General features: G+C 36.9%; 1 protein-coding gene across 1 annotated transcript in view; it reads right to left on the bottom strand.

The window, feature by feature from the left end:
* The window catches only part of gbe1b (glucan (1,4-alpha-), branching enzyme 1b), a 331,363-nt gene that overhangs the window by 55,754 nt on the left and 250,378 nt on the right, over nucleotides 1–25,231 (bottom strand). Inside the window, exons 13-14 of the mRNA XM_020941150.2 lie at nucleotides 20,809–20,993; nucleotides 5,517–5,647 (exon numbers count right to left, since the gene is read on the bottom strand). Of these exons, the coding sequence (XP_020796809.2) occupies nucleotides 5,517–5,647; nucleotides 20,809–20,993 (316 nt within the window). The remainder of the gene's footprint in view (nucleotides 1–5,516; nucleotides 5,648–20,808; nucleotides 20,994–25,231) is intronic.

Here is a 25,231-nt window from a genome sequence, read left to right on the forward strand (position 1 = left end):
ATTTTAGTATGAAAATTAGTATTGAGAAATGTGCACAAGCCTTACCCTACACATGAAATTTTAATTAAAAACATAGAGAAACACAATCTTGTTACTAGTTATTTTAAATGTTAGATTTTGTTTCAACTCGTCATTAAAAGTTTTCCACGTTGCTCAAGTTTCACTAGATCTGGCTTTAACTCCAACTGTCAAAGCTTTGCAAAACAACACACCTATAAAACCATTCATTAAAAACCCAACTCAATTATTTTACACAGGCTTTAAATTACGAATCACTGGTCCAATGCTTCACTGAGAATTCAAGTGGACAGCTGGCATTTACCTGGAGAATTATACATGTTTTAAGTTGATGGAGATGGAGGATCATTCCGTCTCATTCTGCGAAAAAGGGACATGATAATTCCCATATTATACCGATGTTGTTAAAAATATGAGCACAAATGCATGTCCACATTGTCCCTTCGGATGTCCCTGCTAATATAATAATACCGCCATAGTTACAACAGAGGGACTCATTAAAATCCTGTGTGCGGTCCGTGGGAAGACGAGACAACCAATATAGTTAAAGATACAGCTTTCTGAACCACTGGGCTCCGTGATCGCAAAATATCTTTCTAAACAACATAGACATTAAAGGTGCACTGTGTAACTTTTTGAGTTTTTGGTCACTGCTCTGCTTGGAATGTCCCACAGTATGACATTAAACAGATCTACCTTACATTTATTTAATTACAGGTGGTTTTATAGCTCAAAGATGCCTAGAAAAAGAGGCATTCTGACAGTGAACGGGGTCGCCTCTCCACAGATCTGACCTGTAACTTGGCCTGCTTTGGTCTCCATGAAGACAAAAAGGTTTAATGACATACTACGAAACAAGCAATAACATCCTCATAAAAGAAAAGTTACACAACACATCTTTATTGATGTAAAAGTACTAAAATATAAAAACTGTTATGTCTTAAAGTATTAGTCGATATCAAAAATGGGTACTTAGTCTTTTAATATTTTCATCTAGCAGATATTTTTGTGTATGTATGTGTTTTGTAGTCAGTAAAATATGGAAAATAAGTAGTAGAAAACAGTAAAGACTGGAATATGCACTGACAAACCAATTCAAGAATTAGGGGTGTCACAATAATTACTAAATCGACTTATCGATCAATATACGAAACCTTGAACAATATTTTTTTGGGAGTAAATATTTACTGTCTGTACTTTTTCTCAGAGGTGGGACCAAGTCTTTGTTTTGTAAGTCTCAAGTAAGTCTCAAGTCTTTGACCTCAAGTCCGAGTCAACTGCCAAGTCAAATACAGGCAAGTCCAAGTCGAGTCTTGAGTCACTGGCCCATAAGTCCAAGTCAAGTCCAAGTCGTCTGCTTTGAGCCTCGAGTCATTTCAAGTCTTTAAACCAAAGTACCAAATATAGCTTAGATTTTTGCAATTTTTGCAAAGTGCTTAATTAAAGTTATTTTGTCATGTGTCTCTACTGAAACAAAAGAATCATGTACAATGTAGATCGCTCTGTTTTACTGTATTGTTCTGTATATTACTGTATTGTTCTGTGTATTACTGTAGTACATTTGAGGATACCATCTCACAGTACTTCAGTTCCATCCAAAGTACCAAACAGAAGTGGGAGCAACATGTTACAGTTTGTTCCTTTAAAATTAAACGCCACATTTATCAACTGTATTTTCTAAAACCATATTTTTTTTAGGAGAAGCATCAAGTCTTCTCAAGTCACAGGCCTCAAGTCCGAGTCAATTCCCAAGTCATTGAGCTTTAAGTTCAAGTCGAGTCCCAAGTCTTAGTCAGTTTCATCAAATCAAGCCTCAAGTCCTAAAAATAGTGACTCAAGTTTGACTCGAGTCCAAGTCGTGACTCTCAAGTCCCCACCTCTGCTTTACCTTGACACTACCAGCAAATTTGTGGTTATTTCTTGCCCATATGATATGATTTAAGATGTTAAAAGTTGAATTAAATGACTTATGACAGATTTTAAGATTTCACAAGATCTCTGAAGACAAAATTATCTCAAGATGTGCACATAAAAATGATCTTGTGAGATTTTTCCCGCTGAATTTACCTTTGAAAAAAAAAAAGATAAAGGTTGTATAGAGGATTTTGCTTTTTCAGATGTTGCGCATGCATGACCCTCCACTTCTCCACAGCTCCCTAAACAGAAACGCCTCCACACGCCTCCTCCTTACGCTGGAAATCATGCTTGTTTACAGCTGCTGCGCGTTCAGAATTGCGGAACGAATTGCTGTTGAAGTTACCTGTCCAGAAGTAATTTAGCGACCAACGCGTCAGTCTTTAGATCCTTCGTCTGCTTCAGTGCACGCCCATCGCTGGAAGGAATCTCCAAGAATCACCTTAGTTTGTCTCAAAAACTGACTTTCTTTTGCGGGTAACTGGTCGTGGATTCTTGTTTGCCATTGCAACAGACTTTGTGGTAACTGCAAGGAAGCTACAGTTCGAAAAAGCCGCTAAGATCCACGTAGTAACCCAAGTAATTCCAGCGCACCGGCGAGTCAGTGATGCTAGAAACGTAGGGAGTTTAATTGACAACCTTGTAGCCTTGTTATCCATTGGCTAATGTTTATCTGGCCCTACCTCGTCCACAGTTGATGGATTTTCATTCTTTTTTTTTTTTTGGTCATCATAATTACAAGGCTGCTGCATCTCTATAATGCTAGTTTGAACTTTCATTGACAATTCGAAACCAAAAAAAAAAAAAAAATCCTCCGTACAACCTTTAAGAGCTGGTGAGTTAAACAATTTGAGAAGCTCTAGTTGCAAAAAGCAGCACAATGACCACTAAAGCGTTACATAACTGCACATAGGCTTAGGGAATGTGCAATAATTAATAGAACAGAAGAATGCAAGGGTTTGCCTGTTAAGGATAATTTAAGGGTCCTGTTGGTGCTTCACTCGTGGTCATACTGGTCTCATATTTATTTTTTCATGTTTTATGGTGTTTGTTTATGTGCTGCTTTGTGTTGTGTTGTCCTGTTTTTTGATAAAACATGTTACCCCCTGTCCCAAGACAAATTTCTCCCATGGGAGACAATAAAGGATTATCTTATCTTATTATTATCTTATCTTATAAAATAAACAAAAATTATGAAGCCAAAACAGACTCGCTCTTAAGCCTCTAAGCCCACCAAAAAATGACCGCACACCCCGCAAGCCAGAGCCATACACGAATCCACTCGGGTGTCGCAACACGACTTCAGTAAACTACAAAGCCGCACCACCCGCAGCGCACGCAAACACACACGGAGCAGACAGTGACCGCACAGCGAAAAACGCGCGCAGCCACACTCATCACTCCACGCCGACGAGGAATGGAAAGAAGAAACGAACCGAAAAAGCGAGTGCAATGTGCCTTTCTGAGCCACAACTGAACAACTGAGTCACTGCGAACACGCCAACAATCCAGCGGTCCCAGACAGCACCCTCCCTACACGCCACACCTGAACAAAGCCGAGAATCACAGTGAACGCGCCAAACAAAGTCCGACTGACCCATCTAAATGTTGCGTTTCGTTTAAATCTGGTGCGGTTTATTTGTGAAAAAAGTTCTGAAATAGACCATTTAATGACGGTGTGTCTTATAATCCAGAACGCTTTATAGCCCGGAAAATACGGTACTATAAATTATGTCAAAATCTTGTCTTGTCTCATTCTCATGGACCCGATCTCAGTCTCATCTCGAGAAAATTGTGTCTCGTCCCACCAATATTTCTTCTCATAACCTTTGTGTAAACCTCTGAAATGATACAGACCTACACAGATACGGACCTACACACTCAAAGATTCGAAGATGTCAAAAATTAAGTCACATTCATTCACCTGAGATATTTAAACTATAGTTTGCTGATACAAAGAATACTGACATTTACTAAATATAGGAACAGAATAGTGGTTGTGCTAATAGTAGTGTGGGAGTATTAAAAATTAAAGAGACTATGACAAGTTAGATGACTCATTTTACTAAAACTTAGTTAAGGTCATTATATTTAAGATTGCTGCAAAAACATTCACACTTGTTTTAAAATTTTACCTTCTAGATGGAAATTGTGACATTATACTAAGGAACTTCATAACTTTTACCAGAAAAGCTCCTCTAATGTACAGTGAAATTATGATCTTACAAATACAAATATAAGAAAGCACCTTTATTTTGTTGAAATCCTGTTTAAAGTGAAAAATGTGTTTTCACGTGTAATTTGCGCCGAAATTTTTGATAGAATTCTTCCCAGTGTGTTTTAGAACTCTCTGATTCCTGCAATTTTCAACATATTTCTCAACTTTTCTTCACAAATCGTTTCTTGATTGGTGCAAAATAGGGGTGTAACTATATCCAAGTCTCACGATACGATATCGTCACGGTATGAATCTCACGGTACGATATTTATTGTGATATCATGGGAAAGCTCACGATGAGGGATGTAACAATATCTAAATCTCTCAGTACGATATTTTCACGATATTTTCACATGTAAGATATTTATTGCGATATATTTTGTGGAGACTAACAAAACTGTTAAAAATGCCTTGACAAGACTTAATTCAAAGAACTAAGACTTAAAAGTGCTTAGAACTGTTATTTCTTCTTGTAATCTACACTGAAATGGAGCAAAGGATCATGGTCTATTTAGTTCCCTCTATCTTTTTGTAGATATTGCTGCACAATAACTCTTAATTTAAGCAAAGAGACTTGTAATATGTAATACAGGCATGTCCAAACTATGGCCCGGGGGCCAAATGTGGCCCTCAGACAAATGTTTCTTGGCCCTCAGGCTTCCAGGTGAATTGGCCCAAATTACCTCACATCAATAAAAATAATAAATAATAATAAAATAATTTTTTACTGCAAGTTTTTTTTTTTTTTAAATCTACCTTGATGAAGCTAATATTTAATATTTAGGATCTTTTATTTTATATTTTAAGGATCTTAGCATGATTAAAGACTGATGGCTCATTCTAACGTGTTAAACATGCACATATTTCAATTATTCCCTGTATTGAGCATCAGTCTGCTGCCCTCAATCGACCCTCTGCTTCGTCTGTGTTTACATATGTGGGCCTTGATGAAAAAAGTTTGGACACCCCTGATGTAATATATTGTGATGGTCCACGATATTATTGTGAGAACTTTGACGATACGATACCACGATATTTCGGTTATTGTTACATCCCTAGTGCAAATCTAGAAATGTATATTTACAATTAAGTAAATATTAGATAATCATGAAAATCTGTCATATGGATTTTAAGTAAGTGAATGGTCCACTGTGTAAAATCCATCCAGATTTAAAATAACAACTTAAACAAAGTACCAGAAAATCAGATGAAAAGGGGAGACAGCCAGTCGTTTTATACATTAGTGTCAGGTTGAATAAATATCTTCCAAACAAAGCCCCCAAAACAATTTCTCGCGTTCTAGTTGCAATGCACCGTACCAAAACTCCGCCAAACCCAGCAGACGCCGGGCCGGAAAAAAGGATACTTCCCTGGAACGTCCACGGCCACTTTGTAGTCCTGGAAGCTCTTGCTGGGGTGGAAGTTGAAGACGAACACCACTTGGGCCCTGTCAAACACAATGACCTTGTCCTCCTCGTGCTTGGCGCTGACAAAAGCCTGCGGGCGAGAAGGCACAAGAGAGAGAACCTCATCAAATATGTCTTCATGAATACTCATTACCTTTCCCTCCATCTTGAATTTTCCAAACTCATAATGGCGTGCGGTATTACGGGCCTGGAAAATTCTTATTCTGGTGTCAAATTGGAGATGGCGCAGTGGGGTGAGAGCTCTCGGCCCCAGACAGCTGCTCATGATATAGCTGCCACTCTGGAGCGGAGAGGGCTACTGTTAGTGTGTCATTAGCGCAGATTATCAATGTCAGCCGCGTGGTACTATATTTAGCGGCCTGGTTCGTTGAGCCAATCTGAAGCCAGCGAGTTCACGGACCAACGGCACAGGGCAAAAAGAATGAACTGACAGTGTAGAGGGGAAAAAAAACACTAGATTTTACGAGAGGTTTCGAGGAAAAATAAGGACACGTATATTTTCTTGTAAAGGGTCTGTCACCTTCTTGTTATTGCTTTTCAAACTGTATTCCATTAAACTTTTCTGTGCATGGAGATAAGCAGGTGTCTCTTTGAGGTCATATTTGTCATGATCCCACTCATGGTAAGAATCCATGTTTTTCAAGACATCCCTTAGCAATAAAACTTACTTACCCTATTTTTCGGACTATAAAACGCATGGAAATATGAGGCGCAATATCATAAATGCTGAATTTTCTCGTCTATTTTCATATATTTGCCGCACCGGATTACAAGGGGCATTACGCGAAACAAACGGACGATACTTGAGACCGATCCTTTAGCCCAGGCGTCCACGATCCATTGGCAGATCGTGGCGTTATTCGCTGGCGTTGCCTCCGTCTTGGTGAATGTGTATTATGAATGTGAATGTGGGTGGATAATTTAAGTTTTTTTTATTTTCTATGAAGAGGATATACATTGAGTAATAATGGGTTTAATGCAGCTTTGCGCACATTTGTTTACATTTTACAAAAACAAAACTTAAAGCCACACAGTTCATTTGCATAAACTAAACTGTTCATCTTAAAGTGTTGAAAATGCATGATATTGTTGACTTACGTATCCTCAAAGTCATGTATAAAGCAAAGTGCCATGTAAGTGCCTGTAAATATTCTGTAAATAGTCTATTTGAGATGAGAACGAAGACTACAATTTAAAAGGAACCTATATGTTTAAAAACCCAGATTCAGAACCAAGGTTATGGAGAGAAGCGTCGCTGTGAAAGGAGTTCACTTATGGAATAATCTTAACAAAGATATAAAAGAATCAAGTACAATGACGGCATTTAAAAAACACAAAATCGAAGCAATGTGCATGTACGAAAAAGAAAACTAAGTTGTTGTGCATAATAGTGAAGATTTCTGTTTGCAGTTGATCAATAATTGTGCCTGAACTAAAATGTACTGTTTGAAATGTTTTAAAGTAACTATTAGTGTTGATGTTTTGTCTGGAAAATGGAAAAGGAGGCAGATAACATATGATTTCTCTTCTTTCTGCTCCTTTTCATTCATTCTTGTATGTTTGATGTTGCGACACTGTTGAGGTCTTTTTATACTTAATGAAAGAAATAAATATAAAAATAAACTTAGACTAACTATCAGTTCGAGGTCAGTAAGCATAATCAGAATTAATACATAAGGTGCACAGGATTACAAGTCGATTTTTGAGAAAATTTAAGGATTTTAAGTGTGCCTTATAGTCCAAAAATACATTACTTACTTACTTATTAGCAATAAAATTACCTGTAATTGAATAATAAATAAATGCACGATACATACTTTGGAATATTCCAGGCAAAGGTTGTGGACCACCAGAAAATGACACTGTACACCTTTACTGTTGTAGTATTATATTAAATGACACAAGTTGTATCTTTTTGTGTGTCGCATTATTTTATATTGTTCTTTATGAATTACTGCTGCATTGTGAAGTAGGGATGTAACAATATCCAAATCTCTCAGTACGATATTTTCACGATGTGCAATATTTTGGAGAGGCTGATAAAATTGTAGATAGGATGCTTTTTTGCTTTTAAAATACCCTGACAAGATTTTGATGTGAATTATTTCCGTCATAATCCGAAGAATTCAAGTAAAAAACATATTTCTTCGTGTTGTCTGCACTGAAATGAATCATGGGATATGTAGTTCCCAATGTTTATAAGCTGTTGCTACTATAAAACAATTCATTTAAGCAAAGGATTTCGTAATTTGATATATTATATTATATTATTGAGAGACTTTTGACAATAAGATGACAATATTTCGATTATTGTTACATTCCAATTGTGAAGCACAGGGCATGAAAACTGATGTGTTCAGAAAACTGTATTAGGCAATAAAGTGTTTGTCCATCTTCACATTACAGTGTCCACTTACATGATATATAAGGGTCATCTTCACTATGATATAAATAGGTCATCAGGATGTTGCAGGAATTTAATCAATGCACTTGAACAAGTAACAGAGACAGTGTAAATCAATGATTTGTGGGGCCTTTAAGAGAGTGAGATTGATAGGACAACATAATTATCTGTATTGATAAGCAAACGCATGAGTTATAAGAATAACTCAATATCCAAACTGAGGTCCCCACAACCATAAATGACAATATTATGAATCATGACCGTGACAGTAATGGACAGTTTAGCTGCAGCTTTTTCAAGAACACATATTATCCAAAGAACGGCCAGCTGGTTCAAACATGTGGGCGTCCTACTTTATTTAATAAAGGCCTTTTAATATAATCAGTCCGTGTGCCTCGGGTCTGTACCTTGCCCATTTTTACATGACTAAGTATGGGCCACATTCTGGTATGGCTAATTAAAGAATCTCACAGTATTTCGCAGCTTCATACACTGAGCTGGTGTAGAGCTACATCTACGAGCAGCACAGAGAATCAACATGGGGAAAACCAATGTTACCTAACTAATTCAATGTTTTGAATGGGTCTGCTGATTTATTTCACTTTATGGCAGTGTTTCCCAAACTTTTTTTCTGGGGATCCATATTTTAAAAGTCACAAACCTTCAGATATTGTATTGTTGACTGAGTGATCGTGTCTCTCTGAACAATTCGTTCAGAGAGACACGATCACTCAGTCAACTACTCAAGTTTTGAACAATGAAAAACAGTAATTGAACCAGCAATAAAAAGATCCATAAGTTGGTCATTAAATGTAGCACATTTCTTTTTCTTGTCAACATTCAATTGAACCAGCAATATTGGAACAAAATAGTCAATACAATAATTACAAAAAGATTCGAAATTATACAAAACATGTCTTAACATTTCAACCTACATGCAGATCATGACAAGGGAACCCCACAAAAATTTCTCGCGACCCACCTGAGGGATGCGGGTTATGGGAAACAATGGTTTATGGTATGATACGGTTTAGTTACTTAAAAATGGCACAGGATCTCTACCTGTGACACGACAATGACGGGAAATTACAAATCAAGTGTTTTGCGACTGCTCAGTGGAGATTCATTAAACATGTGAATGAAGCAACATACAGCTCCAGGTACATGTGTTTGATGGTTAGTTGAAAAAAATGCTGAATGGAGTTACCTGACAATGATATATAACATTTCAGGGCTAATTCTGAGCCTCTTTAAGGTCTTACATGTAAATGAAACTGAGCCAAAAACCTTAAACCCACTTGGGTAGAACAGCATATTGGAAAACCTCTTTGCACAAGCCCTTGAGGTTCCATGAAACGTCAAAAAGAAAACAAGATGTCGTTACGATACATACCTCGACTACACAAGCCATGATACGATACACTTCTCGATACAGTGAGCTTTCAATTCGATACGATTAGATATGATATCTTTCACATAGATTTGATATGGTTCAGTGAAAAAAAGACTGTGATACTAAAAGCGTATTAAATCTACTATGTTGGTGCAAAGTTCGTATGAAAAACACCAATTTTACTCATCAAAACAGTGAAAATGTCAACACTTTTGTAGCTCTTACACAAAATAATTTAGTAAAATATACCAAGTATTACTCTTGGCGATAAATCGATACAGCAGCCCATGATATTGATACTGTATCATCAAATTAAATGATACGATTAGGTGTGTAACAATAACCAAAATATCATGATATTGTATTTTCAAAAGTCTCTCAATAATATCGTGGACCATCACAATATATCGAATCACAAGTTTATTTGCTTAAATTCATTGTTTTGGTGCAGCAATAGCTAAAAAAACAGAGGGAACTACATCGACCAGGATGTTTTGCTCCGTTTTGGTGCAAACTACATGAAGAAATAGCAGTTCTAAACCCTTTTACTTTACAATTTTTAGTTCTTTGGATTAAGTCTTGTCGAGGCATTTTAAGAGGAAAAAGTAGCTTATTGACAATTTTGTTCACCTCCACGAAATATCACAATAAATACTATACGGGGAGCTGTATATCTTGAAAATATCGTACACAAAGATTTTGATATTGTTACATTCCTAGATACGATATATCGATATTTCAATACTTTTGCACACCCCTAGAAATTTCAAATGTGTTTTGCGACTGCTCAGGGGGAGATTCATTAAACATGTGAATGAAGCAACATACACCTCCAGGTACATGTGTTTGACGGTTAGTTGAAAAAATGCTGAATGGAGCTACGTGACAACGATAATTAACAACTCAAGACTAATTCTGAGGCGCTATAAGGGCTTACATGTAAACGAAACTGAGCAAGAACAAGTAGAAGAGCATATTGGAACACCTCTTTGCACAAGCCCTTGAGGTTCCATGAAACACACGCCGTAAACTGCCAACATGATGCGACATAATTATTTTAAACTCGCTTTGATTGGCTACGTAAAAAAAAAAAAAAGAAATAAAAAAATAACACAATGTGATTATGTGCGGGGTTGCAGGCTGAGGCACCGTCAGCTGCAATATGGCGGCACATAAAACAGAATAGAGGAGCCAGAAGGAACAGGCCCTGTGTGTGTGAGCCGCGGAGCCAAATGTATGCACAGTGTCTGCCAGACGCTCCCACCGCCGGGACCTCCGCTCGCGCCCGTTCACCCACACCATCAGGCAGAGCGCGGCGCCAGGACGGGGGCCTCAGATGGGCTTGTAAAGGTGGGCACGGTTCAGTGAGTCACGGTACGCCTCTGATTGATACAGAGCCGCGCAGCCAGAATGCATACATGACTTAATTACAAGGGAAAACAGCAGCCAAATTCTGGGTTAAAATAGGACTTTTTCCGCTACATAGATTCAAGTAGGACAAAGTATGAGTCATTACACGGATCAGTGGGTGCCATATTGTCAGTTAGTATAGCTCGCAAAAATACACGTTGTTTACATTTCTAAAAAGGTAGTGGGGATCGTGCTATTTTCAACGTCGACTCGCTTTCTACTTCATTTCAGATTTACAGCAAACTGGTCTTAATTTCAACGATCAATATTTATTAGTCTCACTCTTTTGATGAATGATTTGGTTTTAGGCAAGTTAGACGGCAAAAGTAGCATGCTCAGTTAGATGATTAAATCCAAACAGATTTAGTCAGCTTGAAAACGTTATTTCTGTTCTAATCGAAATTCGCTTGCATCGGGCACATGCAGGCTTGTTCCTTGGATGTTCAGTTTGCGTAGGGTCAGGTTTTGTGAATAGGATTTGAATGGAAAGTAGCTGAAATCTAAGCGTTTTTTATCAATTTTTGTCCATTTTGTTTCTGTCCATCTTGGTTTTTATAATCTGAATTTAGGTTTTGTTGATTTTAAGTTGGCAAAAATGTACAGTAACTATCAAAAGTTATTTTTTTTGTTTCTTTACACTAGAAAAAAACATTATCTAGGTAAATTAAAATGACTTTTCACTTTATTTGAGTAGATTCAACTTGACTAGTAAAATTATCTAGCAATGGTATAAGTATGTGCAATATTTGATTTTGTTTCTTTTTTTAAGTGCAAAAAGTTGTTGTTTTTCTTATTATAAGTGTGGCAAGATGTATTATGGAAAATGGTCACATTTTTCTACAGCGCTTTTCCACCTTCAAGGCACTCAAAGCGCTTTACAACAAGGAACCACTCACCCATTCACACACACATCAGTGTACGCAGACACTGTGGGCAAGGTGGGTTAAGTGTCTTGCCCAAGGACACAACGACAGCATTCATCTGTGGGAGCTGGAATCACACCAGCCAACCTGTGGGTCAGTGGATCTGACCGCTCAACCCGTGATGTTTTATGTCTAGAGCCTTCAGATCAGTGGGCAAATGCTCTACCAACTGAGCTACTGCCACATATTATCATATTTTAAGTACAAAAAGTCTGGTAACACTTTATAATAACTACACATTATTTAGCCTTAATAAAGCATAAACAAAGACTTAATTAATGATTCACACTTAGTAAATGCTTAATAAAGGATAATTCGTCTTCACTTTAGAAAACCTCTCAAAAAGACTTAACTAACAGATAACAGCTGCCTGAATTATCATTGCATTATTAGTAAATCATTCTCTTATAGCTTACTAATGATTAATAAATGCTACAATTTTATTTACAAAGGCACACACAAATGGTAAGTTCATTAGTAATTAAGTATTAAATAATTATGAGTAACTATTTAGAGCACAGGCGAATTAAGTGAAAGTGCTAATTAAGGTAGTAATTAAGTAGTTACAAAACGTGAATCATTATTAATTAAGTCCTTATTCATTATTAATTAAGTCTTTGTTCATGCTTTATTAAGGCTAAATAAGGTGTAGTTATTATAAAGTGTTACCAAAAAGTCTTGTTCCACTGGCAGATAATTTAAACTGGATAATAATTCTAACTGGAACTGATGTTGAGTCTGACGACAGCTACACAGAAGATGAAGTGGTGCTCCATTTACCTCTGGAGGTCGCAGAGTTGCTCAGAAGTGATACCGAGGATGAAGAATTCAGTGGATTTAGTGATTTGGAGTGAGATGGAGAGTTTGTTAAACTTGTTCTGTTCTGTTGTTTATGCTATAGTTTATCTGAAGAACTGTTCATATGTGACATTAACAGTCTGTTGTTCTTTGTTCTATTGTTCTTACTATAACTTTCAAGATGAAACATCAATTCCTGGTTTGATAAAAAAATAAATAAATAAATCCCCAAAAAGAGCGACTTATATATGTTTTTTCTTCTTCATTACACATTTTTTGGCTGGTGTGACTTATAGTCCGAAAAATACGGTATTCTGATTTAGTCCCAGATTGGCTTCAGATTTTGTATTTACTTCATTTAATATTTTTGTTGTCATTTTATCCTTGCTTTTTCGGAACTACGGCTTCTCAAAGTTTGCAACCCACCAGCACTTTACCTTTTTTCGTCCAATCCAAATGGGGAAATAAATCTCACGAGAGTATTTTTCTCATGTGCGCATAGTCTTGAGGCATTTTTGTCTCGCAAGATCTTGTCCCACCCCTAGTGTAAAGGTACATTTAAATATTAATGTCAATACTAGCAGCCACAGTTTTCAGCCGTTTTTTCACCATTTCACACCTCCCAGTGCTAGACGGTGAATTACTTACAGAAACAATGTTATTTTATATACCTCTATACAGGACAGAGTTGCTTATGTCTATAAATAATTGCAAAGGTTCACATGTAAGGTACGGTATGAGCTTAAATAATGCATAATACACTGTATATGAGACCCAGAAGTGCACAGGACTCCCGGTCAAGGCTGGGGCTGAACGTCTTTGGGGATGTGTCTGTGAAAAGTTTGAGGAGCACTGATCATGATGAAACTCTTTAACTTTAGTTTAAAACAGCAGACTGGGGGCGGAGTGTATTGCCTAAGGACCCAACTTCAGTATGCCCTGGTGGGTGTGGGAAACTTTGGGTTAGAGAACTATTTTTTAAAAAGGAGGTATTATGCAAAATTGATTTATTTGATCTTTCTACCATGTTATAATATTCCCTCATCAAAAACATGCCAGAAGAGGCTTTAGATGTCATCCATGCATGTTTCAGTAATTTAGCGATATCTCCTGAGCCCCATTTGAACTCGCCGTAAGATTCTGTCCGACGTTCAGACCACAAACGTACATCATCCACGCTCCCAAACGACAATTCCACATAAATTTACAAAAGCTTAAAAGATATAAAACTGTGCACAAACTTGATAAACCTAATACGATGTGATGATGAATGCTGTGTGTTTCTTTGTGAGATAGCGCTCTGAAGGGGGAGTGACCTAGCACGGAAAGCAAAGGGAAGGGAGAAGCTGACACAATTTAAAGGGACAGTTTGTAATTTTGGACATAGAGCCTCATTTCCTAGTGAGCCAGAGTGTTGGAGACGTGTGGAGACACTTTTTAAATATTTCATCCAGTCCTTGTATTTGCAGAGCTCGCTGGTGCTAGGCTAGTGCATGTCAATGGCCATAGTTAGCCTGCCACCAAAAACAGTCTTACCCACTCCACAAAACACCCGAAGCAAATCTGTTATTACCCCAGACTGTCGATGTAAATGTCTGTGTCGATAGAATCATTTTAAAAGTAAAACCAACCTTGCATTTGAAGGATTTATGTCTGAGCAGCAGCAGTGAGTTGTACTTCCTAACAGAAAGCTTGGCAGCGGTGGACTGATATATGAGAAAATAGTCCCTCAACATGCGATGATTTATGCGATGCAAGGTTAGTTTTATTTCAAACATTATTCTATCAACACAGACATTTACACTGACAGTCTGGCATAAGCTTTGGGTGTTTTGTGGAGTGGGTAAGACTGTTTTTAGTGGCAAGATAACTATGGCCATTGACATAGTTAGCCTGCCACTAATACAAGGACTGGATGGAATATTTAAAAAAGTGTCTCCACACGTCTCCAACACTCTGACTCACTAGGAAATGAGGCTCTATGTCCAAAATTCCGAACTGTCCCTTTAATACAGAAACTCTTTGCTTATTTAGGCTGAGTACAGAAAACACTCTGTTCCACCTTGTGATGTCATGTGGTAATACAGGAAGTGCTCCACTCTGTTTTTAAACTCCGTACACTTCATTTGGATGATTTCAGCCCTGGAATTGTGAATCTCTTCTGAACAACTCCAAGTATTAGTCCAGTGGGGTTCATTTAGTTTCATTCCGGTAATTTAATTGGGGAAACAGGCAGGGCGTTCAGTACAAGAAAAAAGGAACATAGGACAGAATGTGAGAAGAAAACAGTGAAGGCGTGCACAAGAACAACAGAACAAAAAGAACCACATTATGGACTGGGACGCAGCAAACATTACTGGGATGGAGGAAACACTATTGTTGGATTAAAGAGACAATCGAAATAAGGAAACATGCTCACGGGACTATAAACCGGGATGAGGGGTCTTTTTTACTCTCACACACCTGGGATTCTGTCCTGAGGAAGTCGGACTGCAGATGGCGCTGTCATCCTGCCTCCAACGGTAGGAAAACAGCACCAAAACCTGTTTAAATCAGCTGACCGGACACTAGGGTGCATCATTTGCCCAACTTTTGGAAAAAATTTTGAAAATCAATCTCTACCTAGTATAAATTTTTTACACTTGCCAAAGTAAACTTCCATGAGAAATTTCATGAAATTCTATTGATGTCTACTGGGTCCACAAAGCCTCTGAAGTTTAGTGCCTGCGGAAGCCTTAAATCTCTCTTTTTTTTTTTTTTTTTTTTTTATAACATCAAAAATAATTAATTTACCCCTGTACTATCAATGGAAGTTGAATATAAATATGGACATAGCGTATCATTTGGTACCAGTTTTATGTCTCTATCATAATTCGTTCATGAGATATGGTAAAAGTGTCATTTCTATGGGACTTCAAGGACCTTGAATAAGCAATTATTATAAAAAAAATAATAATTAACAATATAAAAAATATAATTATATTTATTTAAAAAAAAAAAAAAGAGCCAGAGCCTTACAGAGACCGTTAGGATGGAAATTAAGAGGCTTGGTGGACCCAGTAGATATTCAGTTGAGCTAAAATTCCACAGATTTTCTTTTAATTGGTATTGTCACATTTATAAAATTGGGTACAAGTTGAATTTCTCACACTGGGACAAATGATGCACCCTACCGGCCATGTCACAGCGACATCACGTGACTCTGAGGAAGATTGACGGTGAGCAGGTGAAACTGTCAGGTATGAAAACAAACTCTTGGTCTGAAAAAGCAATCTATTAACATACAACTCCAAGTATGTTTCTAACAAGGTAACAACTTCACAAGATACAAATAGATTAAATACGTTTAATATGTTGGTTCCAGTGAATACAGCATTTTTGACACAATAAAAGGTCATATTGGTGATTGAAATATGTTATGTGTTAGCAGTTAACAGCCAAAAGAAGTAAAATACACTTTTCAAACTATTCAAAAGGCTGCAAATGATGTCTGGTTAAACGTGTATTATTCAATTACGACTTTTCTAACATAGTTTTTTAAGTGCGAAAGCTCGTTCAAAGAAAAGTTTCATTTTATATATTTCATTTTGAACATAAAAGATTAATGAAATTTCTTTTTTTGTGTCTGGAGTGTCGAAAAGATGCGTGATGCTTTTTGAATATTTTCAGACAGGGCCAAGGACAATTTTTCATTCCTCTCGCTTTCATTAAAATGTGAAGCCATCCGTTTTCATCAGAGCTCGCTTTTGTATCAAGAAAAAGGTCTGACGATTCCAACAGAGACACCTTTTCAAAATAAACGCTAAAAATTCACCGTTCAGCCCTAAGGAGATCGCATACTGACATTAGCAGATTGAATAAATGCAGGCAGGTGTAATGTACTTGTTTAAAGCGGCTGTGACAAGTTGGAATAAACATTTTTACTAAAACACAGTTAAGATCATTATGTTTAAGATTTCAGCAAAAACATTCACATTCCTTTTTCCAGTTGGGCAGTTTTTAGCAGCAGTGGGACCAAGTCGACTAAGGTGGGACGTGGGACTAAGTCTAAAGTCTTTGACCTCAAGTCTGAGTCGAGTCCGAAAGCAAAGACAGGCAAGTCCAAGTCGAGTCTTGTGTCACTGGCCCGTAAGTCCAAGTCAAGTTCAAGTCGTCTGCATTGAGCTTCATTCAGTCATTTCAAGTCTTTACACCAAAGTACCAAATATAGCTTAGAATTTTGCAATTTCTATGAATTTTAAACCAAATTGTACTTAAATAGTCATGGCATATTTATATAAGAGTTGTACAAATGCTCATTTTTCCTTTTTAAATGTCTTGACAAAATCATTACGGTCAGAAAAGAAAGAATTCAGAATTAAAACTGGTAAATACAGTTATTTTGTCATGTAGTTCTCTGTAGTTCCCTCTGTTGCACTGTATTGTAGTACAAAATATTACTGTGTATTACTGCAGTACATTTGATGATACCACATCACACTACTTCAGTTACAATCAAAGTAACAAATAGAAAAGTGGGAGAGACATATTAAAGTTTGTTTTTGTAAAATTAAGCACCACATGTATCATCTGTAAAGAGAAAAGTATTTTCTAAAAACATTTATTTTTTAGGAGAAGCATCAAGTCTTCTCAAGTCAAAGGCCTCAAGTCCGAGTCAAGTCCCAAGTCATTGAGCTTCAAGCCCAAGTTGAGTCCCAAGTCTTAGTCCATTTTATCAAGTCAAGTCTCAAGTTCTAAAAATATTGACTCAAGACTGACTTGAGTCCAAGTCACAAATTGCAAGTCCCTGCCTCTGGTTTTTAGGTTTAAAATTTTACTTTCTGGTTGTAAATCATGACATCACACTAGAGAATAAGCAAAACTAATGTACACAGAAATTATGATCAGACAAATACAAATATAAGAAAATACCTTTATTTTGTTGAAATCAAGTTTAAAGTAGTTTAAGGAGTAGTAAAGTAGTTTAAGTAGAGAAAATGTGTTTGCATTTAAATTGTAGGGGTGTGCAAAAATATCAAAATATCGATATATTGTATCGTTTAATGTGATGATACAGTATCGATATTGTGGGCTGCTGTATCCATACATCGTCAAGAGTATTTTATTTTATTTTATTTTAAAAGTATTTTATTTATTTATAATTTTTTATTATTTTGGTATATTTTACTAAATTATTTTGTTACAGCGTTACAGTTTTGTTGCTTGTTAAGAGGAAGAAAACTTGACATATTCACTGTTTTGATGATTAAAACTTTTATTGCCACAATTCAGTTCACATCAACAGTGTCCTGAGACCGGGCCCTCACACACATTATTTATTTTTAATTTTTTTTTTCAGCCCTCTTTTCCTTTTTTTTCTAAAAAAAAAAAAAAAAAAGCCATGTTATGTTATGTTAGGGCATAAGTGTCTTATTTATTCGAAAAAGTCAATAAATGGACCCCACCTTTTTTTTTTTTTAAAAGTTGGTACCCTGAGCTGTAGTTGAGTCGTTCACAGTTCATTTGTATAAACTTGTCTGATTTTTGATATCAAAATGTGTGTTTCATATATTAACTTTGCACAAGAAGTGGTTAAACAAAGACTTTTAGTATCAAAGCCATCATTTAACCTTTATTTTTTATTGAACCATATAAAATCGATTTCAAACATATCATATCAAATCGAAAGTGCACTGTATCGAGAAATGCATCGTATCGTGGCCTGTGTATCGAGGTATGTATCGTATCTGCAACTTCTTAATACTCTACTGCACTATAAAACTGCACCGAACTTTTGGATAGAATTCTCCCAAGTGTGATGTCAGTGTGTTCAGAACTCTCTACTTCCTGTAAATTTCATATTTTTCAACTTTCGTAACCAAATTGCTTCTTGATTTGTGTAAAATTATAATTATAGTATATATTTTCAATAGTTATAATCCCACCAGGTGAAATCAAAATGAAAGAATCATAAAAATCTGACATACGCAGTTTAAGAATGGAGCGTTCTTCTGGATGTCTTACACAAAACTAGCTTGTAATCCGTGTCACTTTCCGCACATATGCATTACTCCATCTCTGCACTCAGCCCCGCAGAGAGATAAACTAAAGTCTTTTACCCACAGGCTTCAATTACAGACTCACGAAATGACGCGCACACAGCAAAATCTATTAGTGTAGCGCTCCCAGCAAACACGGAATGAGACGTTTTCCAAAATAACCTGCATGTAGGTGTACCGTGGGATGGGGAGAAGAATGCAGCTCAAATATGAAGGCTCATTGTGCTGTGAGGTGTAAAGCAGAGTTTCTCAAACAGGGGGACAAGGACATTACAGGAAAACATACGAGAATGCTTTGGAGAGGGAATCTGAAATGTTTAAAGAGGTTTTGTTTCAAAGATAAGATAAAAATAATTTAATTTGAGTTACTGAAAAATGAAAGAAATGGATTTGTTTTAAACTTTTTTGTGTGTAATTTGATCAAAAATCTACACTGTGAATTAGACTGAAGGAGGGAAGGAGATTTGGAAGATTTTTCTTTTTTAAAATTTCTTTACGCAAGATGCTCTTCCTGTTGCAATCAGCTACATCAATGAATGTGATGGTTTCTACACACTGGTGCAATGGCCACAAAATTTGAACGAAACCAAATTTGGTTTAAACCCAGAACTAAAACTAGACCAGGACTAAACTTGACTAGGATCTACAGTACCAACACAGAGCACTCAAACAGGGATTAAACCAGGTGTTTTGAGTGTGAAGGCACATGCGTTTTCTCAAAATGTATTTTATATATTCCTGTTATGAATAATTTAACACAAATCTGGAATTTGATTATAAACTGGTAATATTTAGATTATTTAAAGAATATTAGAACAAATGATGTTGCCTTTGCTGTTTCACAAAAGATATTGTGATCAAATGTCTTTGTAGTGAAGAATCACTTTGAAGGTCAAGCAGCAAGCAATAAGAAGGAGGCTATAAATTTGAAGTTTGATTTAATAAAGCAGATATGACCTGTAGTCTAATTAAAAGTTAATTGTTTTTTTCTTAATGTCAATAAACATAACACCAATAGAATCTCTATGTACCACAGGGGTGGGCAGTTATTTCCCAAGGGCCATATTCAAATCCAGACATGTGGCGGAGGGCCGGACCCGCACCAGCATCACTGTAACAACTGTTCATAAGGAAATTACTGTAAAATATAGACTACTGTACTTTATTACTATTAGGATTGTGAAAATTATTGAAAATCAGATACTAATGGATATTATAACTTGTATAAAAACAAGATACTCAATATCGATTCAGTAATATATCATGATACTTCACTGCACTATTCTCCAATAGATTCAAAATGGACCTGAATCGATTTTTTTAAATATAATTTTTCACAAAAATTCATTGGTTACATTCACTGTTCTCATGATTAAAAAAAAAAAATAAAAATCATAAATTATAGTTTATACAATTGTGTTCTCTTGAAGGTGTAGTTGACTGTATCAGCCATTATATCGCAATATATCAAGCATTGTTTTAGTATCGGGATATATTGTGATATATTGAATCGTGACATGCAAATCATGATATGTGATTAGTAGGCGTGTGAATTGCCTTGAGTCTGACGATACAATACATGAGTAATATTAACAGGACAGAATTGAAACTTTCCTGAATAATTTTAAAATGATCATAGCACATAGACTAGTAAACGCCCATGGATCACCATGAAACCTGCCTGGACCACTGACCAGACGGTAATATAAAAGAAAATATGATTTTCTGTTGAAAATCACAGTCTATTGTCTAAATAAAGAGAGTTTTTTTAGTATGATCATGGTAATTGAAATCAGTAGTGAGTATCAAATCTATTCCTTAGTATCAAAATCAAGTTTGAAATGTTAGAATTGTGACAACACTACACTATAGTAAACATTAAAGGTGCATTGTGTAACTTTTCTGGTGGAGGGTCTGAGATATGATTGTTTTATCTGGAATGTTTCACAGTATGGTATTAAACTTTTCTATCTTCATAGAGACCAAACCAGACCAAGTTACAGGTCAGATCTGTGGAGAGGCGACCCCGCTCACTGTCAGAATGCCTGTTTTTCTGTGTATTTTGGAGTTATAAAATCCCCTGTAACTGAATAAATGTAAGGTAGACCTATTTAATGTCATACTGTGGAACATTCCATCGAATCAAATGTCGCCCACGCTTTGTAAAATGCCTAGGTTTGACATGTCTTCTCATAAAAAATACATAGAGAAAATTGCCATGGCGACCTCTCTAGCGCCGTGATGAGTTGCAGTACCGGGGTTTACCTGAGAGGCAGCGAGCCAGCCGTACTTCTCCTCGGTCCAGTTCATGTCGCGGTCAAAGCGGTAGAGCTGGAAGTAGCGCAGGTGATCAGTGTCCACCAGGTTGAACTGTCTCCGGGCGTAATGGTAGCTCTCGTTGTTGCCTTCTCGGGGGAAGTCTAGCCACTCCGGGTGACCAAACTCATTCCCTGGAGAAAAACATAAAGCAAGATTAGGCGTGTTAAATGAGTTGAGGGAATTATTTTTATTATTTTTTTTTTTTTTTTTAGACTTCCTTGTATCAAAGTTTCAGAAAAAATATATATTCTAGGTTGACCTTACAGTAGACAATATTTATGTTGTTTTCTGTTTATGCCCATTTTTCTCCACCTTCATGCTAAAATAAATAAATAAATAAATAAATAGCTTAAAGGTGCATTGTAGGAATTTAACAATAATCGAAATATCGTAATATTGTATCGTCAAAGTTCTCACAATAATATCAATTTATCGGATTACAAGTCTCTTTGCTTAAATTAAAGGGCCCATCTCATGCAAAATAACTATAACTAAAAATAACTATTTTCACATTGTATCTTATGCACGTATACAAGCATAATTTGGCTTTTGAAACATCCAGTAGCAGTTTGACGTAGCAGACATGTTTGAAGCGAAGCAAAGCGCTTTCTGCTACGTCAAACACGTCATCGGTGTAGCTGCCGCATCATCGTTGTAGCAGGCTTTAGTTCATCGTCACATGGGAGAGTGGCAAAAATACGCTGCAATTTGTTTAAAAAAAAAAAAAAAAAGGCTGAATCAATCTAAAAAACACTTCGGCGACATATACAAGGCCCACACATCACTCTTAGAAGGTTAGGGTTAGCTCTGAAAAGTTAATTTTGCATGAGATGGGCCCTTTAAGGCAAGGCAAGTTTATTTGTATAGCACAATTCGTACACAAAGTAATTCAAAGTGCTTTACAGAATAAGAAATACATTAAAATCATAATAAAAACAAATCAAAACATAAATAATCATGAAGATTAAAATTAAAAAAGAGAGACATAAATTGGAGAGAAGAGTGCGGAATGAAAACCTTTCAGTTATATGCACAGTTAAACAGAAATGTTTTGAGCCTGGATTTAAACAGCGTCACAGAAGAGTCTGTCTCACATGTTCAGACTGTTCCAGGTTTTAGCTGCATGAACCTGAAACGCTGACTCCCCTTGTTTAGTCCTGACTCTGGGCACCAGCAGGAGGCCGGTCCCTGAGCTCCTCAGAGTGCGAGATGGTTCATATGACACTAACATGTCACAGATGTACTTTGGTGCTCGGCCATGGAGAGACTTGTACACAAGCAGAGCTGCTTTAAAGTCTATTCTCTGAGACACAGGAAGCCAGTGCAGAGACCTGAGCACAGGACTTATGTGCTCGTACTTCCTAGTTCGAGTAAGGACCCGAGCTGCAGCGTTCTGGATGTTCTGCAGCGTCTCACAGCTCGTTTGGAGAGACCAGTGAGCAGACCATTACAGTATCTAACCTACTGGAGACAAACGCATGGATAAGTTTCTCCAAGTCTGATTTAGACAGAAAACCTTTGATTTTTGCTATGTTTTTTAGATGGTAAAGACTTAAGAGTTATGGTGCAGCAATAGCTAAAAACGACAAAGGAAACTACATAGACCATGATACTTTGCTCCATTTCAGTGCAGACTACATGAAGAAATAACAGTTCTATGCACTTTTAAGTCTTAGTTCTTTGGAATAAATAACGTATTGTAAGGTGGAGGGTCCGTCAGATGCTTTTGTCCGTGGAGATTTCATTGGTTTGTCTGGAATGTCAGTATGGTATTAAACCTTTATCTTCATGGAAAAAAAAACAGACCAACAAAGTTATGTGATGTGATAATCTCAGACCTGAAACAAAAGGTAAGAGGTAGTTATTAACTTGAAAAGTACCACTTCATGACATCGCAAGGTGGAACAGAGCATTTTCAGCTTTGGAGATGTAGACAGACTAATAATAAAGGATTAATCAAACATGTGTGAATGAAACAAAACACAAATTTGGGTATGTTTTTTAGGAGGTAACAACATTCTAACATGGCTTAACGCTCACAAGAGTCAAATTTGTGTAATATAAGACCTTTAATTAACAAAACTACTTCATCCACAATATCTGATGAGTACGAATTAGTGTCTGATTAACAATACTTTTGACAGCTTCTCATATTCTCATCTTGGCTTTTCAGATTGCCATTTCTGGTTCTGTTCTAAGTTCCATGTTTGCGTAGTGCTTTTTGTGAGCAGCTCGGTGCTGGGGTGCATGTATTGGCACACTTTGCATTCTCACTTCATCCGAGCAGGACCTGGGGGCAATTGAAAGCAGCTGAGAGTTCACTTTTTCCATCAACACCATAGTTCAGCAGCACATTCACACACTGAGTGCTGTGAGAATGAACCAGAGTCAGATTAGAACTGGAACAAACAGGGCAACCGCCTTTAATAACCGCTCTTGTTTTCTCCACTTCTGCGGCTCACTTAAAGCGGCCCATATTACACCATTTTCTGATCTACAGTATATTGTAATATTGTTTCCATATCACAGAAATACCTGGAGTTTCATTCAGAAATGTTCCTGCACTTTTAGGCTGTATTTTTCTCTCATACCAAAAACACTTAGCCTGATTCATCAGCCGGTTTCATTTCGTAGAAACCGTCTGACCTTGCAGCGTTAGAATTTGTTCACAGTAGACGAGTGTTTTTTTCATTTAACCAATCGCTGCTATTTGGTCGTGACGTAGGTAATGCGCCGCTAACAGGGCTAACTTGTATATTAAGCTTTTCCCAAATCCCGTAGGAAGAAGGACAATAACGTCTTTCCCCTTGAGAAAATTCACCAAACATTCTCTTTGTTCTGGCTTTAAATCTTCAATCTCGTGAATCGTTGCCAACACAGAATGTATGGCTCTTTGCTGATTGGCTGGTGCCCAAACTCGTACTTCCAAGATTTTTGTGAACCATCTAGTGTCTTTTCCGATTCCTGACCTAGTCGCTGGAGAGAAATGAAATTGAGAGGAGACGTAAGGTGGCGCCAGCCTGGCAAATTTTTCATATTAACTCAACACAAAAACAACCACAAGTGGCCTTTTAGTATCACAGCCATGATTTAGCCTTTGTTTTTCACTGAACCATACTGAATCAATTTGTAATATATATCGAATCGAATTGTAATAAATTGAAAGTGCACTGTATCGAAAAACGTATCGTATAGTGGCCCATGTATCGTATCAGCAACTTCTTAATGATATCCAGCCCTAGTCATGGGGTTATACAGGAAGTGCTCCACTGTGCTTTTGAACTCCATGCACCTTCACTAGAATCTTTTGGATAATTTCAGCCCGGGAGTCGCCAGTTTCTACTCAACAAAAAATCAAAAATAGCTGCTACCTAGAAAACTAACGCTTCCTGACATCACAAGGTGGAACAAAGCATTTTAAGATTTGGAGATGTTAATATTACCAAGCTTTTTTCCTTTTGTTCAAGTTTGATCATTTCTATAATATAAGTACAATGACTTTATTTACTTTTAGAAAAGGAGAAAGGGGACTACAATTGAAATGCTGTGTCAATGTATGATATATATTGTTCCTTTGTTTCCAATAAACTTTAATGGAAAAAAAAAAAAAAAAAGATTTGGAGATGTAGAACGACTAATAATACGGGATTACGCAAACCTGTGTGAATGAAACAAAACACAACTCCAGGTGTGTTTTTGATGAATTAACAGCATTATAACATGGTTTAAAGCTCACAAGAGTACATTTTGTGCAATGAGCCTTTAAATATTTCATTCACGAGCAAGGACCATGCCCCAACAGTGGAATATGACAATGATATTTATGTGACGGTGGATAGATGTGATGGCTGGGGGGGAGATTCAGGGTGGGGGTATAATCTCCAATCCAAAATGATCACCCAGCTGAATCGGACCCCCCCCCCCTTTCTTCAGGGTGCTGTCTTCGGATTGAAGGACGTGCGAAAGACACAGAGTGGGAGAGCGCTGACATGGACGCTGTTGTCTTTACAGGCCATAAAATAGGGCTTCTGGGTAATTGAAGGCGTGGTTGAAACAAGCTGTAGCTGGCTGAAGTGAAGGTTGAGGCGTGGTCCAGCTCCTGAACTAGGGATGGGCATTTGATGAAATTTTCTTAATCGATCGTCGAGAGAATTAACGATTAATCATTAACGTTTTTATATTAAAATGATCATCATTATTATTACTATCTGCACTCCTAATCTGCATAAATAAATTCAACTTTACGACAAATAAACCGTAACCACTCTAGAGCCACATCTGCCCGTTTATTATAATGTGTTTAATTCAGATTTGCGCAACTCTCACAGAAACGAAACTTAAAACCGCATCGCTAATTTGCATAAACTCA

Source organism: Boleophthalmus pectinirostris, unplaced genomic scaffold (assembly GCF_026225935.1).
Source record: "Boleophthalmus pectinirostris isolate CB_2022bp ecotype Guang Dong unplaced genomic scaffold, ASM2622593v1 HiC_scaffold_9, whole genome shotgun sequence".
NCBI classification, from domain to species: domain Eukaryota; kingdom Metazoa; phylum Chordata; class Actinopteri; order Gobiiformes; family Gobiidae; genus Boleophthalmus; species Boleophthalmus pectinirostris.